Source organism: Sus scrofa, chromosome 6 (genome assembly GCF_054392235.1).
Source record: "Sus scrofa isolate SSC_HxYL_T2T_F1_AM1 chromosome 6, Sscrofa_HxYL_maternal_Yorkshire_Landrace_v2.0, whole genome shotgun sequence".
NCBI lineage: Eukaryota > Metazoa > Chordata > Mammalia > Artiodactyla > Suidae > Sus > Sus scrofa.
Genome location: NC_139388.1, coordinates 147369761 through 147385270, shown reverse-complemented (window position 1 = coordinate 147385270; position 15510 = coordinate 147369761). Strand labels below are relative to the sequence as shown.

The 15510-nt window shown below is 35.6% G+C and overlaps 1 protein-coding gene across 50 annotated transcripts in view; it reads left to right on the top strand.

The window, feature by feature from the left end:
* LRRC7 (leucine rich repeat containing 7) overlaps positions 1-15510 on the top strand; it is a 537967-nt gene that overhangs the window by 330786 nt on the left and 191671 nt on the right. For all 50 annotated transcript variants that reach the window (XR_014807988.1, XR_014807993.1, XR_014807989.1 and 47 more), the window contains one exon: positions 9641-9704. Coding sequence is in view for 38 of the 50 variants with exons in the window: in XM_084964727.1 (XP_084820853.1) it covers positions 9641-9704 (64 nt within the window). In the remaining 12 variants the exon portion in view is untranslated. The remainder of the gene's footprint in view (positions 1-9640; positions 9705-15510) is intronic.

Here is a 15510-nt window from a genome sequence, read left to right as displayed (position 1 = left end):
CTCTGGTGTAGGCCAGTGGCTACAGCTCCAATTAGACCCCTATCCTGGGAACCTCCATATGCCATGGGAGCAGCCCAAGAAAAGGCAAAAAAGGACAAAAAATAAAAAAATAAAAAAACCCCTAAACTTTGCCCGAGTATTTTTTCAGTGGCATTCAAAATCTTTTCATGAGCATACAGGTTGCAGCATATTCTAGTGAAAATGAGCATCTTCATAGCTGCTTATGTTTCCCATAACCTCTTGATAAGACTGCTTCAGTGCAAGGTAGGAGCTTCAGTTCCTGCAATGTGGCCATCCACGGACATAATTTTATAGTTCCTGCTTATATGGCACTGTTCCTCCACAAAGGGCTCGGAAAGTCTTATAAGTGAATTATATCTTTGCTACATTGTCATGAGTTAGGAATGAACAATAATTTTTGGCCAGTGGGAAAATTCATTTCCAGAGTGAATGAATGATTGATTCTGGTCATAAACCCAAGAAGACTAGAGCAAGAGTAATGAAATTTAGGCTTCTCATTAGTCTAATTAGACTTTTCATTAAAAGGAGTAGTATAGAATTTGGCTTATAGTTGGTTGCTGTTCTCAAAGTTCCATTGTACACTTCAGTCTATTTCATTGGAGAAATTTACTTTGCTGTATAAACTAGCAGTATTCATGAGGGGTTACTTGTGAGTTTATTTCTTTATACAGATTTTTTTTTCATGTTATGTGTTAAATTAGAGATAAATAGTTATAGGAAAGAAATTTTTTTCCAATAAGACATCATGAAATCAGCCTAAACTTTAAATGTTGAATATTTAAAAGGAAAAAAATGTTCTCAAGGAAATACTCAAAATACATGACAGAAGCAAATTATATATTTTAAATATTTATTATAGTAATTTAAATCCTACAAGGAAGAACATCTTAATTGAGAAGCATTCACAAATTAATCTAAAAAAAATTGTCTTCCCAATATTCTTTGACAAAATAATAGGTGTTAGTTTGGCAACATTTCCTTCTGGAAGATCCAGGAGCCAGTTAATCTTTTTGCTGTTGTTCGTAGGAGGAAGTTGAATTGAAATGGTGGAGGATACATATATATTGTAGCTGTGATGTTGGTTTAAGATATAGTAATAATCGTTGGAGAATTTTTATAGAAAACATTTTATCATAGAAATTATGATATGTCATTGGACACTAGATTTTAAATTTTTCCTGGTGTGTAAAAATACTAAGTGTGTATTTCTTCAAAATGAAGTATGCCAGTAGTTGCATTTTTAAAGAATATCCTGTCTTTAGTACCTGTACTCTCAGGGATGATTTATTTCAAAAATGTATAATAGAACATTCATTTAAAGAAAGATTATAAACAAGGGAAGAACATGGTAATGTGGCAAAACTGGTAGGTCCAATGTATAGAATGATAATGTCCATTTAACATAGGACACAGATTAAGTAGAAAAAATAGTATATTCTTTCCCTAAGTTTCAGTAAGAAAGAAACATTGGACGGTGGCAACTGAGGGGAGTTTTCCTATCCTTGTGACATGAATAGCCACTAATTAGAGAGTGTTTAAGAACATTTGAAAGACAAGTTAAAAGCTGGAATGAATAAGCTCATGCCAAAAAAATTTGCAGAATCCTGCGAGAGTCAGCAAACTGAAGTTACTGCACTGGGAATTTATGAAGAAACAAAAATCCTGCCAACTTTATGTGGCTTCAGAAGTCATTGAACACTTAAATAGATAAAACCTCTGAATCTGATAAAAAGAAAATCATAGATTGTATAATTTTGTAAAAGTGACAGATGCACCAAGATATTGCATTATTTCTTGTCATTGCTCCAAGTGGAGTATTTTTCCAGGTTTGCAATTAGATAAATGCTATAAAGTAATGGCATGATAGTAAGGACTTAATTTTCACAAATGCAACCAAATGACAATATTAAGAACAAATGTCCCTAGATTCCAGTAAAATGTACCCTAAGAAATGAGAACTTCAAATAGAGTATAAATATAAATAGTTATCTAGTAAATAATAAACATTTCCAGTCCATAATTTTTCTGTTATATCAAGTTTTGAAGACTTAAATATTCTTATGTGCCAGGCTTATAGCATAAATCCATGGAGCTATCTAGATATAAGATTTTAAAGACTCATGTAGACCAGGTTGGAAAACCATGGATTATGGTCCAAATTTGTTAACTCCTTATTTATAAATAAAGTTTTATTGGAACACAGCCATGTCCATTTGCTAACATATCATCTATGGCTCTTTTGCACTATAATGGCAGAAATGAGTAGTTGAGACAGAGACCATATAACCCACAGGGCATGAAACACTTCTGTCTAGCCTTTAATAGAAAATATTTGCTGACCCCTGGCATAGACTATAGTTAGTGAGCCATAGTGCATATACTTTTCATAAAAACATTCATATTTAAATAATGGTCAAGCCAAACAATTCAGGCCAGACTTAGGTGACTGGACGCTGCTAGGAATGGAGATGATTCTGTATCAGTGCTGTCATTAACTTTCTGTGTGACCTTGAATAAGTCATCAAGTCTCCTCTAGTAAAAAGTGAGCTTTTCTTTTTCGTAAAGTTGCAGCGAATGAGGCCAAGTGGCAAAAATAAGCATGGTCTTTTAAGGAGAATGTGAAAGTCAAACAATGGAACCATGTCCAAAACAGTCATAAATGCAAGAAGATTCTGAAGTGAATATTGGGAGCTGAGATGTAGAGCCTGACCAGTCAGAGTTTCAAGCAGACAAATGAGGATGATCTGACCAAATTTAATTCCTGTACTCATGATAGGATATTTAAATACACCTAGGTCTGTGTTTTCATGGACTAAGTATGTCTATGATTTCATGGAGTGGGATGGACAATTTATCATCTGCAAAAAAAAATTATTAAAAACGTTCTCCTAGTCTAAGAAATGTTCTGTAGGAAAGAAAAGAGACCATCATGGAAGACAGTATAAGAAAGGGAATATATATTATATGTATGACTGGTTCAATTTGCTGTACAGCAGAAATTGCCACAACATTGTAAATTGACCATAATTTTTAAAATTCCTAAAAAATTGATTTTGTCAGATAAAACAGGAAATAGTCTAAACTAATTCACTTTGTTAGATAACCACAACAAACATGTGTATATTTTCTGAGAAGTGACATCAATAAGAAATCTATTTAACATTTTTAAGCAAATTTTGCCAAAATGTACTGATCATCTGAATTTTTTCAAAATTATGCAACATTTATTATAAGTCCTTAGGAAAATGTCAGCAAACTCTGACCTCAGTATCTCTCAAAATATTTCCAACTCTGAAATTCTTCCATAAATATTTCAATACCCAACTTTTAAAGAGCACCTGCCGTAGGTCAGGCATTATTTTGCTGCTTTATCTCTATTACCTATTCTAATCATCAAAATAACCCTATGATATAAGGGTTCTCATCATCATTGCCATATTGCTGATGAGAAAACTCAGGCGCAAAGACATTCTTTAATTTGTTTAAATACCTAGTGAGGTGTAGAACTGAGATTTGGACCTAGGTTGTCTGAATCCCAAGTCTGTGCTCTTAACTACTCTCCATTCATAGTTTAGCTACTATATTCCAGATATCCAAAGAAATGAAAAACTCACCTAAATATTTCGCCTAGTCTTTCTTTTGTTATTTGGATTTTTTTAAAAGCTATCATTGGCAAAGTCAGGAAGTCAACTTAATACAAGACATAGCTATCCCAGGACAGATGAACCTCAACCTTATCTGCTTCTATCATCATGCATAGTTTACAGTAAGTAAGCTAATGTATATTGGTTACAATATTCATTAAAACAGGCCTATCAGTATATCTTCTTGGCAATTGTTAATTAATTGTGATGCCTGATAAAAATCTAGGGATTTGTCTTTGTAAATATTCTAGAATTCAAATGTCTCACCAGTAAGGAATCATTCTTTGATGCCTGTATGACTTTCTTCATTCAACAAACATTGATTGAGATGCTATTTATAAGACTGATAAATCACTTGCTCTCATGGAGCTCCAGTCTAGCAGGGGCAAACTAATTAGAACACAAACAAAAAATATTTCAATTTTCAATGTTAATTTTAAGTAAAATAAAATTTTAAAGTTATAATAGTTTCAGTTGTGTTAGAAAATGAAACAGGGCAATACATAAAGTGAAAATGGGAAGACAATTTAATTTGGGGTAAAGGGCCTAAAAGAAGGAAACACTGAGCTGAGTTGAAAGGAGCCAACTATGAGATTTACAGATAGAACCACAGGCAGAAGAAACAGCAATGGTATCAATAACAAGCATAGAAATTTTATACATTTCTGCAATTTTTACATCTATAACATGAACGTAAGTTGGTAAACATCATTTAACGCAACCAGTTTCATTCGAACTTCACATAACTAGGTGAATTTTACAAGTGAATCTAAATAATCAGTAGGATATTTAGTTCAGACAGATGATCAAATGGTCAGCATAACGGATGAAGATGTGACCCAAGCTATGACCAGTCCAAATATTTCTCCCTGACCTACAGTGGTGATCATGTCTTCATGTCATGGCCAATTGTAAAAGGAAATCATACCAGTTGGATTCCTGTGTCCTTTCAGTAAACACAGATCCACATGTGTTTACTGAAAGGACAAAAGCTTGAATCAAATGAGTACATAATCAAGCAGACTGGCTTGACTGGCATGAGGACAGGCCTTGTGGAAACCCACCTAGTAGAGTAAGTAGGTAAACATGGTGATGAGGGGCTCACTCTCTATTGATCAGCAAAGGAAGGAGAGAAAAGCCTGAAACATTCCTCTAGCACAGTGGATCTCAACTAGAGGCAATTTTGCTCCCTAGCCCCTCCCCAGGGGACATTTGACAATGTCTGGAGACATTTTGGTTATGAAAACCACAAAGGGGACTACTGATATTAGGTAGGTAGAGGTCTTGAATGATGCTAAACATCCTACAATGCACAAGATAGCTGCATCCCAGATGTCCCCTTATTCAGCCTTGAGGTCTTGACAACAGGGATTCCTGTAATAATTCTAGTGGGAATTTTTAGAGGCTCATCACTTTGAACCAAAATCTTTTACATCCTTTAAGGGTATGTGTTAGTATTGTAGATCTAAACCACAATCTCAGAAAAATTTCAGCCTCAAATTATTCTTTTAGTATTTTCATTGTTTATTTTCATATGTGCAAATACATGTGATTCATATAGCAAGGTTCTCCAAAACCCAGTTCACCATATCACTGCTTCTTAAAGTTTTCCAGAACTACTAAATTGTCATGCATTCCTTCTTCTGAGCTCCTTTGGCAATCTTTTTATACATATTTTTATCCCAGCATTTATCATTCCTATAAAGTAATCATTTACATGTCATTCTCACATTAAAAAAAAATAGATCTTTCTGAGTAGAGACTCTGTAAGATGTGCTAAACATCCTATAGTGTACACAGTAGGTCTCTATATCAAAGAATTCACTGGTCTAAAATATCAATAGTGCCAAGGCTGAGAAACCCTGCATCCCAGAATCTTTGTAATTCCAGGGCTCACATGGCACCTGCCGTAAGAGCACAAAGTGAATGAATGAACATTCTCAAAGAACACTAGTAAAATAAAAATACCATGAGCTCTATTTTATTTTTATGTCTTACTTGTTTGTATCCTGATGAAACTGAAAATCTATTCCATATGTTCACCTAAAAGGAACGTTTTTTGGACAATTTGACAGAATGATTTACAGTTTAGCAACTAGCACATGAACATGAAAAGCAATAGGCTGTCTAAAATCTTGTGGGTACAAGACAGTCATTTTGAAAGTTGTAAAATGTAGGAAATAATACAGAATGGCATATTCAAAAAACAAATAAGAATTTAAAGATATGCAAAAGATATGCAAAAATTTAAAGATATGTAAAAAATCATATGGGAAAATGGAAGTAGGAGTTCCTGTCGTGGCTCAGTGGTTAATGAATCCGACTGGGAACCATGAGGTTGCGGGTTTGATCCCTGGCCTTGCTCAGTGGGTTAAGGATTCAGCGTTGCCATAAGCTGTGCTATAGGTCACAGAGGCAGCTTGGATCCCGTGGTGCTGTGGCTCTGGCATAGGCAGCTCCGATTAGACCCCTAGCCGGGAACCTCCGTATGCCGCAGGAGCTGCCCTAGAAAAGGCAAAAAGACAAAAAAAAAAAAAAAAAAAAAAAAAAGGAAATAAGAGTGTAATAGTGGAATGAAACTTTGGTGATTGTAATTAATGGAAATGAGGATCAAGAATATAAAATGAGAAAAAAATTAAAGTAGAAGAAAATATATTTTAGATAACAGAACTTAAATAAGCTTTAAGAACTAGTTTAGAAAACATCATGGGAAAGCCAGAGCAAGCAAAAGGAAAAATGTCCATTCAGAAGAATGTCAAAGAAATGGTACGAAGGGATGCTATTAATTTAAAATTAGATATGAATGTATAAGGCTAAGATTTCAGAAGCAGTAGGTGAAGACTAGGATGGTAAAAGAAAAAGTCTTAGCAGTGACATAGAGGCTACCTAACTCCACACAAAAGGAATCAAACTTAAACTACACTATTAGAAACGTAAGAAATAATGGTTTCTTTAGATATTGTCACATGTAAAGAACAGTGTTTAATTCTGAGTGCCATTTGGTCTTCAGAGATTCTGTGGTCCATATTGTCTCTGTCTCACTACTCAATTCTGCCATTGCAGTACAAAACAGCCATAGATAATATGTTAACAAATGACCATGCTATGTTCCAATAAAGCTTTCTCTACAAAACAAGGATATTGGATTTGAACCTGAACCTGTTTGGAAGAGAAGCATTTATGAAGACCATCAGGGTCTTTAGAAGTCTGGAAACTCTATTATACAAGAGATGATTTAAGGGGTCATCCATTTTTAGCTTCAGAAAAAAAAAAGGATTTGGAGTTCCTGTCATGGCTCAGTGGTTAACAAACCCAACTAGTATACAGGAGGATGCGGGTTCAATCCTTGACTTTGCTCCGTGGGTTAAGGATCCAGAATTGCAGTGAGCTGTGGTGTAGGTCACAGACACAGCTCGGATCCTGCATTGCTATGGCTGTGGTGTAGGCCAGCAGCTACAGCTCTGATTTGACCCCTAGCCTGGGAACTTCCATATGCCACAGGTGCCGCCCTAAAAAGAAAAAAGACAAGAAAAAAAAAAAAAAAAGATGAATCACATAACTAACAAAATTTGTTTTAGGACCTTCAAGTACAACATATCACACATCTTCACTTAATACAAATACTTTCGTCTTGCTCCTTACTGAGGTTAGGTATAATTGATAAATAAACCAGTAAGGTATTGAAAATGTACATTGTGATAATGTACATACAACATATCACACATCTTCACTTAATACAAATACTTTCGTCTTGCTCCTTATGAGGTTAGGTATAATTGATAAATAAACCAGTAAGGTATTGAAAATGTACATTGTGATAATGTACATACAACATATCACACATCTTCACTTAATACAAATACTTTCGTCTTGCTCCTTATGAGGTTAGGTATAATTGATAAATAAACCAGTAAGGTATTGAAAATGTACATTGTGATAATTTAATATAAGTATATATTGTGAAAAGATTCTTCCCATCTAGTTAAGTAACCTATCCATCACCTCAGGTATTTATCTTTTGGGGGGAATCTTAGAGAGTTTGGACAGAGGTGAAAACATATAAAACCAAACCTCTGATCTATCCCAAACCCTATTCCATCCTGTCTTCTCCATTGATGAAGCTGCAGTTCAATTTCATTCTTCTAGTTGCTCAAACCAGAACACACTTTTAGTCACATTCAACTCTTTCTCTTACTCCCTATAGCCATTTCATTAGCAAAACATTTGATCTAATCTTAAATGTGTCGAGAATCCAACTACTTCTCACCACCTTCACTGCCACCAACCTGGCCAAACCATCATCACCTCTAATTTAGCCTATTCCATTAGCCTCCTGTTGGATCTCCCAGCTTCCAACTTGGTCCTCCTCAGCCTTTTTATAAGCCTGAAATCATAGATATCCTTCTAAAACAGTCACTTCAATATGCCTTTGATCAATACCTTTCATTGATCCTCCATCTTACTAAAAATCAAAGCCAAAGTCCCTGCGTTGAGCTATAATACCCCATGTTATCTAACTTCCCATTGTCATCTCCTTATCTCTCCTCTCTCTCACTTTGGTCACCTGGCATGTTTTCAAGCAAACCACGTGTCCCTGCTTTAGAGTCTAAGCACCAGCACATATCTTCATTTCCTTAAAGCATGAGCTCAAATTTCTTCTCAGAGAGACCTTACCTGATTACCCTAACAAAAATTGCAATCTTGTTATATTAATTATTTCTGTCTTCCTCTTCTGCTTAACTTTTCTCCATAGCACTTAAAACCTTGACTTATTTGGAATGTAAAGTCCTCTTGAGCAGGAATTTTTGCTTCTTTTTACCCAGTGTTATTTCCCAGACCCCATAAGATTGTCTAACATATAACCATCTTTCAGTAGCAGTTCCCAAGTGAAGAAAGAGTACACATTTATTTTTTTGCATTTCTGTGTGCCTGACAGAGCCTGGATATTACAGTAGTATTTCATTTGTTCCTTATAAAAACTCTTTGAGATAATTACTACATGGATTTAAAGATGAAGGAACTAATTTTTTTTTTTTTTTTTGAGTTAACAGTACCTGCAGAGTTTCTATAGAGTCAGGACTTGAAGACAGTATTATGGTTAGTGGGAAGATAAAAAACTTGAAAATCAGAAAAATGCTATATTTTCTTATATTGTAAGTTATACTGGAGAATGGTATGATAAATGTTGATTGTACATGACATATGCTTTGTACCTCTAATCTTTGGCACCAACTCTTATAAGGTTTGCAATTGTTCAAAACTGTAGCATCAATGCAAGCCAATATGTTTAGGAGACAATGAGACAAAAGTTAGAGGTAGGGGATTAAGAAGTACAAACTACTATGTATAAAATAAATAAGCTACAAGGATATATAGTACAGCACAGAGAATATAGCCAATGTTTTACAAAGCTGTAAAAGAAATATAACCTTTAAAAGTTATATCACTATGTTGTACATCTGAAACATATTATAAATCAACTATACCTCAATTTAAAAAAGAGAGAAAAAGGTTTGTCTATAACAGAGGTTCATTTAAGGAAGTGGAAAATGACAAGATTGATGATGAAATTGTGGCCGTATTATGGAATTTCAGAATACTTTGCTAAGAATTGGGTTTATCCATTGGTTCTTGTTCTCAAGTATGTGGGGTTTCTTAAAAATATGGATGTTGGAACCCCAACCTGGACCTCATACTGGTATAGATATATAACATGCTTCCCAGATTTTTGTTAAGCAGCCAGGCCTGTTCTCCAACCATAGACTGCATTTTGAAACACGGTAAGCCGTTAAAGTTTTTCAAGCAGCAGTTTGCATTTGTTATGGTATATTTGCAATTTACTGCTCCCTGAAAATTACCATGAATTCTGTGCACTATGAACCCAGGTAAATCTGATAAGAGAGGTAGGTAATATGTCTTTTGGAACAATGTGTCATGCACTGCCTCACAATAGTATTTTTCTCTGTCTGTTATAGGTCAATGCACAAACTGGGCCAGTTGGAAAGACTTGACCTAGGCAATAATGAATTCAGTGAGCTGGTAAGCAAATGCATTGTCTAATCTTGATAAATATACTCCAGGAGATTATTTCTTTTGCTCTGTCTTTGTAACCTCAGGTATTAAATCATCAAGTGCACATTTGCATTTGCTAAATATAAAAACAAAATAAAATCTGGAATTAAAGTGATTGTTTAACTATATACTAAGCCACAGAGAACTGGATAATATTGGATTAACTAGAAAGAAAGGGAGAGAAAGGGAATAGGCAGAGGCACATTGCCACTTTTGAGCACCAGCTGTGTCACCATGTTCAGTATGTTATATATGTTGCTTCATTTAATCCTGAATTACCATGTTAAGTTTATGGAAACGAGCTCTAAGTGGTCACTGACTCACAGAGCTTCTATATGGTTGAATGGGACTTAAGCCAAGACTTGATTAAGTCAAAGTCCATACCTTGAACACTTCTGCCTTGGAGGCTGCTTCAGGGCATAGCATAAGAGAAGTGGTCAATGGCCTTTTATTTCCAATTGTACTGCAAATGCCTTTCTAGTGAACATATTTTATGACTTCACTGCCAGCCAAATTGGCAGAATTTTAAATGCTCCTTTCAGACTTAAGTTTTCTTGAAATGTTCCTGAAGACCAAAATCTCAAACGCCTGTTTTATTCAGAAGTCTTCCACTTGAACATCTTCAAATTTCAAAAATCAATTTATCTAAAATGTATTTTAACCATTTTTAAATTAAAGCATTTAAATGAATAATCAGTTTTTATTTCCCAGCCATGTTGCTAGTTATGTGGCCTTGTACACATGACTTAACCTCTCTAAGCCTCATTTTCCTTTTCTATAAAATGTAGAGTGTAGTGATTCCTCCCTTCCAGCGCTTGTAGGAGAATTAAATGAGATAATGCATGGAAAAAAGTGATTCACAGTAAGTGCCAGTGTACAGGGGTAAGAGGGTGTAATTCACACTCCAACTTGAATGTACAAAGTTTATTTTACTTTGACCGTAACTACTTTGATCATTATTCCAGCATCTATCAGCTGTTGATTGAGGGTAAAAACTGACTTCTATTCTTCTATGATCGGAAGTTAAATATAGTTTCAGAAGTTACATAGTCCCTTTAGGTTATTTTCACCTTCTTTGCATAGAAATTCTCTGTATCCTACCGGTCTTCCTCTGCTTGTGTCCTTTAGATGAAATTTGAGGAGCTCCCCAATAGCTTAGCAGTTGAGGACTTGGTGTTGCCACTGCCATGGCTTAAATTACTCCTGTGGCTTGGGTTTGATCTCTGGCCCAGGAGCTTCTCTATGCCACGAGTGCAGCCAAAAAGTAAAATAAAATAATAAAATAAAATAAAACCTCAAATTTCTTTTAAAAAAAAAAGGAAAGAAAGAAAGAAAGAAAAAGAAAAAGGAAGGAGAAGAAGGATGAGTGCAAAGGAAGCTATATGCCTTTCTGATAAGAGGGAAAGGAACCCCCTGGCCTCAGGCTGATTTTCATCAGTGCTGGCTGCTGGGCTGAAGTCTGCAGCTGATATTGCCTCCTGTGTTAAATCTGCAGTTCTGAACCTGAAGTCAGTTCTTTGGGCTCGGGCAGTACTCCCTAGGGGCACTGGCCATCTCCCTCTTGCTGGCAATGCCATCACCTAGCCTCCACCCTGGTTTCTGTTGTGAAGGTGAAACTGCATAACTTGGATGGGATTCAGATCCAGCCAAGATTCAGATTGAGACTTGAAGCCATGAACTGGGATTCGAGTCCACAGTCCTCTAGTCAAAACCACCCAGCTGGTGTCAGGACTTTAGGACTTACTGAAACTCAGGTTCTTTATTTCACAGCACAGAAAGAAGTCAGTGAGAGACAAAGTGATAGGTAAGAAGTGGATTTGTTTAGGGAGATACACACTCTATAGAGTGTGGACAATCTCAAAAAGTGAGAGGCCCTAGAAAGACACATTCTATAGACAGAATGCAGTCCATCTCAAAAGTCAATCAAGGCCTCAAAATATGCAGTGGTGAGTTTTTATAGGCTGGGTAATTTCATAAGCTAACAAGTAGGAGGATTATTCCAACTATTTTGGAGAAGGGGCGGGGATTTCTAGGATTTGGGCCAGCACCCACTTTTGGCCTTTTAGGGCTGGCCTCAGAACTGTTATGGCACCTGCATGTGTGTTACTTAGCTAATGTATTACAATGAGCATATAATGAGGCTCAGGGTCTCCTGGAAATCAAATCTTTTGCCATCTTAGACCTAGTTGGTTCTAACAAGCTTATATCATGTCCTCAACAGCTTTATCACTTTTTAAGAGTTGGGCCCTGCCCCCTTCCCTCCTGTTTCAAAGGAACCTCATCAGCCATAACCTCAATAGTGGCCCCCTAGCCAGTCTATAGGATCTGAGAGTCCACGAGATAGACAAACAGAGAGGTGCAGAAAAAAATGAACTTTGGAGCTTTCCTCTGCCTGCTGCATTGCACTGCCAAGCTTGCTCTGCTTTGGATACCCCCAACACTGTTGGGGCAGCTCGCATGATGGCCTCAACCAGAGAGTAGGACAAGAGGGCCCCATACATAATTTTAAGCACCACTGGCATTTTTAAAGGAGATATTTATTTATTTGTTTGTTTATTTATTTATTTATTTTTGCATTTTAGGGCCACACCTGTGCGGCCTATAAAAGTTCCCAAGCTAGGGGTCACATTGAAACTGTAGCTGCCAGGCTATACCACAGTCACAGCAACATAGGATCTAAGCCACTTCTGTGACTTACACCACAGCTCACAGCAATGCCAGATCCTTAACCCACTGAGGAAGGCCAGGGATCGAACCTGTGTCCTCACGGATACTAGTTGGGCTCATTACTGCTGAGCCACAAAGGGAACTTCATAAAGGAGATATTTATTAACGTGGGTGAAGAGATTGGTTGAAGGTGGTGAATAACAGTGGCAAAACTAGTTTATACTGGTAGTTTTTAAATTGGTTCTTAAGAAGTTAGATCTGACCATGATTTCATGAAGAGATATAAATTGACCTAGTAGATGAAAGAACATGGAAAATGGATTCAGAGAACTGAAGCTTAACTCAACTCTGTCCCTGGCTAGATGGATACCTTTGGGTCTGTAGCTCAATCTCTATCCTCAACTTCGTCAATAAAATAAGGATATTGGAGTTCCCGTTGTGGCTTAGCAGTAATGAACCCAACTAGTATCCATAAGATGCAGGTTTGATTCCTGGCCTTGCTCAGTGGGTTAAGGATCCAGCGTGGCTGTGAGCTGTGGTGTAGGCTGCAGACACGGCTCAGATCCTGCATTGCTGTGGCTGTGGCTGTGGCATAGGCTGGCAGCGGCAGCTTCAGTTTGACCCCTAGCTCAGGAAACTCCACATGCCTCCGGCGTGATCCTTAAAAAAAAAAAAAGAAAAAAGAAAAAAAAGAATAAAAATAATGGTATAAATCCCATCTATCTCATAGAGTTTTTGAGAGAATTTCATAGAATTTTTGAGATAATCTATAATAAACACAGTGTATGTTTCAAGTAAATTTCAGTTCTGTCAGATATATAATTTTGCAAGCATTTGGTATGAATACTTTGTGAATCAATATTTTACTATAAATATTTGTATCAACAAAGGCTAATAGTGTGTAATTATTTTTTGAAAATATGCTTAGTAAAAATAACTTTTAAATATATATATTTTTTAACTTAAGCTAAATGATGTCTAAAAAAAAATCATCTGAGCAAAAACATTTTTTACTTTTGAACTCCCCAAATTTCATACTTGTCACAAAATATGTCCCTTAATTTTTTTTTGCATTTATACTTAGGTGCTTTATTTGCTAATACTCAGTTATTTGGCAGGGTGGAGAGGAAACTATAATTCTGGAACTCCACATTTCTAATGTTATTTACTTTTAAGCAAATATTTGACTTTTATTAACCATATATGTGTGTCTAACTGTTGTTTCTCTGACAGTAACAATTTTTAATGTGAAAATAAGAGAATTTGCTCTGATAAGAGGCCTCTAGAAACAATATCATATGGAGGAAAGGGAATTAAATTCCAATCTGTAGCTAGATATTGACACCTAAGAGATTAGTGTTAGAGATTCATTTTGTGTGGCATGGGAAAGAGACAGATGTGGAGAGATGACAATAAGTAAAAAAAAAAAATTATAGTGTGCATTCTATTTTTATATTAATGCATGACTATCAAATTCAAGCAATTAGATACTTTACAGACATTGTAAGTCTTTAGCTTTCTTTGCAGCTGAATTAGGAATACTGTCAAATAGTAGCCACAAAATAGTGAAATAAAACTTGAATTTAGGAGTAAATAATAAAAATAAAGAGGCTTGAAATTTTATTATATCAAATTTTATATGCATAAAATAATATATGTAATATATGTAAAGTTACAAAGCACAATAAAATGTATCTAAACCTACCACCATATTCTTGTGAACTAGCACATCACTAGTAAGAGCTACCTGTATGCTCTTACTTAATTCTGCCTTATTCCCAGAGGTAACTACAATCCTGAATTTTATTTAACATTCTGTAATTTGCATGTGTCTCTAAATATCATATTGTTTCACTTTGTTTGTTCTCAAGCTTTCTAAAAATACGACTATATTACAACTTTATTTACCCTTTATTTTCTTCATGGGCAATCATTTTAACCTAATTTTTATTACATTGCTGCTATGAATATTCCTATTAGTGCACATGTGTAAGAGTTTTTCTAAGACATATGTTTGAAAGTGAAGGATTTCTTGGTCATAAGTTGTGTACATATTCAACTTGAAAAATAATGTTTTGTTTTCAAAATAGTTATACTCATTCATCGGCAATGTGTTAAGAGTTTCCAAGCTTCATGTCTTCATCTTCACCTGCTAGACTTTTATTTTTGCATCTCATTATGATCTTAATTTGCATATCTATGACTTCTAATGTGAATGAAATTTTTTTTGTAAGCTTGTGGCCATTTGTGTTTCCTCTTTTGTGAAATGCCTGTTTATGTATTTTTTGGCCATTTTTCCTCTTAGTTGTCTTGTAGATTTCCAGAGATCTTTTATACATTGTAGATATTAATCCCTTGTTGGTTATATGTACTATAGATACTTCCTCTGAGTCTCTACCAAATCTTTTTATTTTCTTCATAGTATCTTTTGATGACCAGAAGTTCTTAACAGTAATATAATAAAATGTGTAAGTTTTATGTCTAGCACATTTTGTGTCTTGCTTAAGAAGTTTGTAGCTCCTCAAAGTCAAATAGATCTTTTCATATGTTTTCTTCAAAAAAAAAATGACGGTTTCATTTATAAGCAAATTTATTTTCATCTTGGCATTTTTTGTATTGCGTATTTATTTTTTTCTTAACAGATAACCAGTTTTCCAAGCAACATTAAGTAGTCCTTACTTTTCACTTGAATATGAATGCCCCCTCTTAACAAAATATGATTTCTATATGTTCATAGGTTACTTTCTTCATTAATCATTTTACCCTCTTGGTACTAAGACCACACTGTCTTTTTTTTTTTTTTTTTTTCTTTTTTTTTTTGTCTTTTTGCCATTTCTTGGGCCGCTCCCGCAGCATGTGGAGGTTCCCAGGCTAGGGGTCTAATCGGAGCTTTTGCTGCTGGCCTACGCCAGAGCCACAGCAATGCGGGATCTGAGCCACGTCTGCAACCTACACCACAGCTCACGGCAACGCTTGATCCTTAACCCACTGAGCAAGGCCAGGGATCAAACCCTCAACCTCATGGTTCCTGTTTGGATTCATTAACCACTGAGCCAAGATGGGAATCTCAAGACCACACTGTCTTAACACAAACATTAAATTTTTG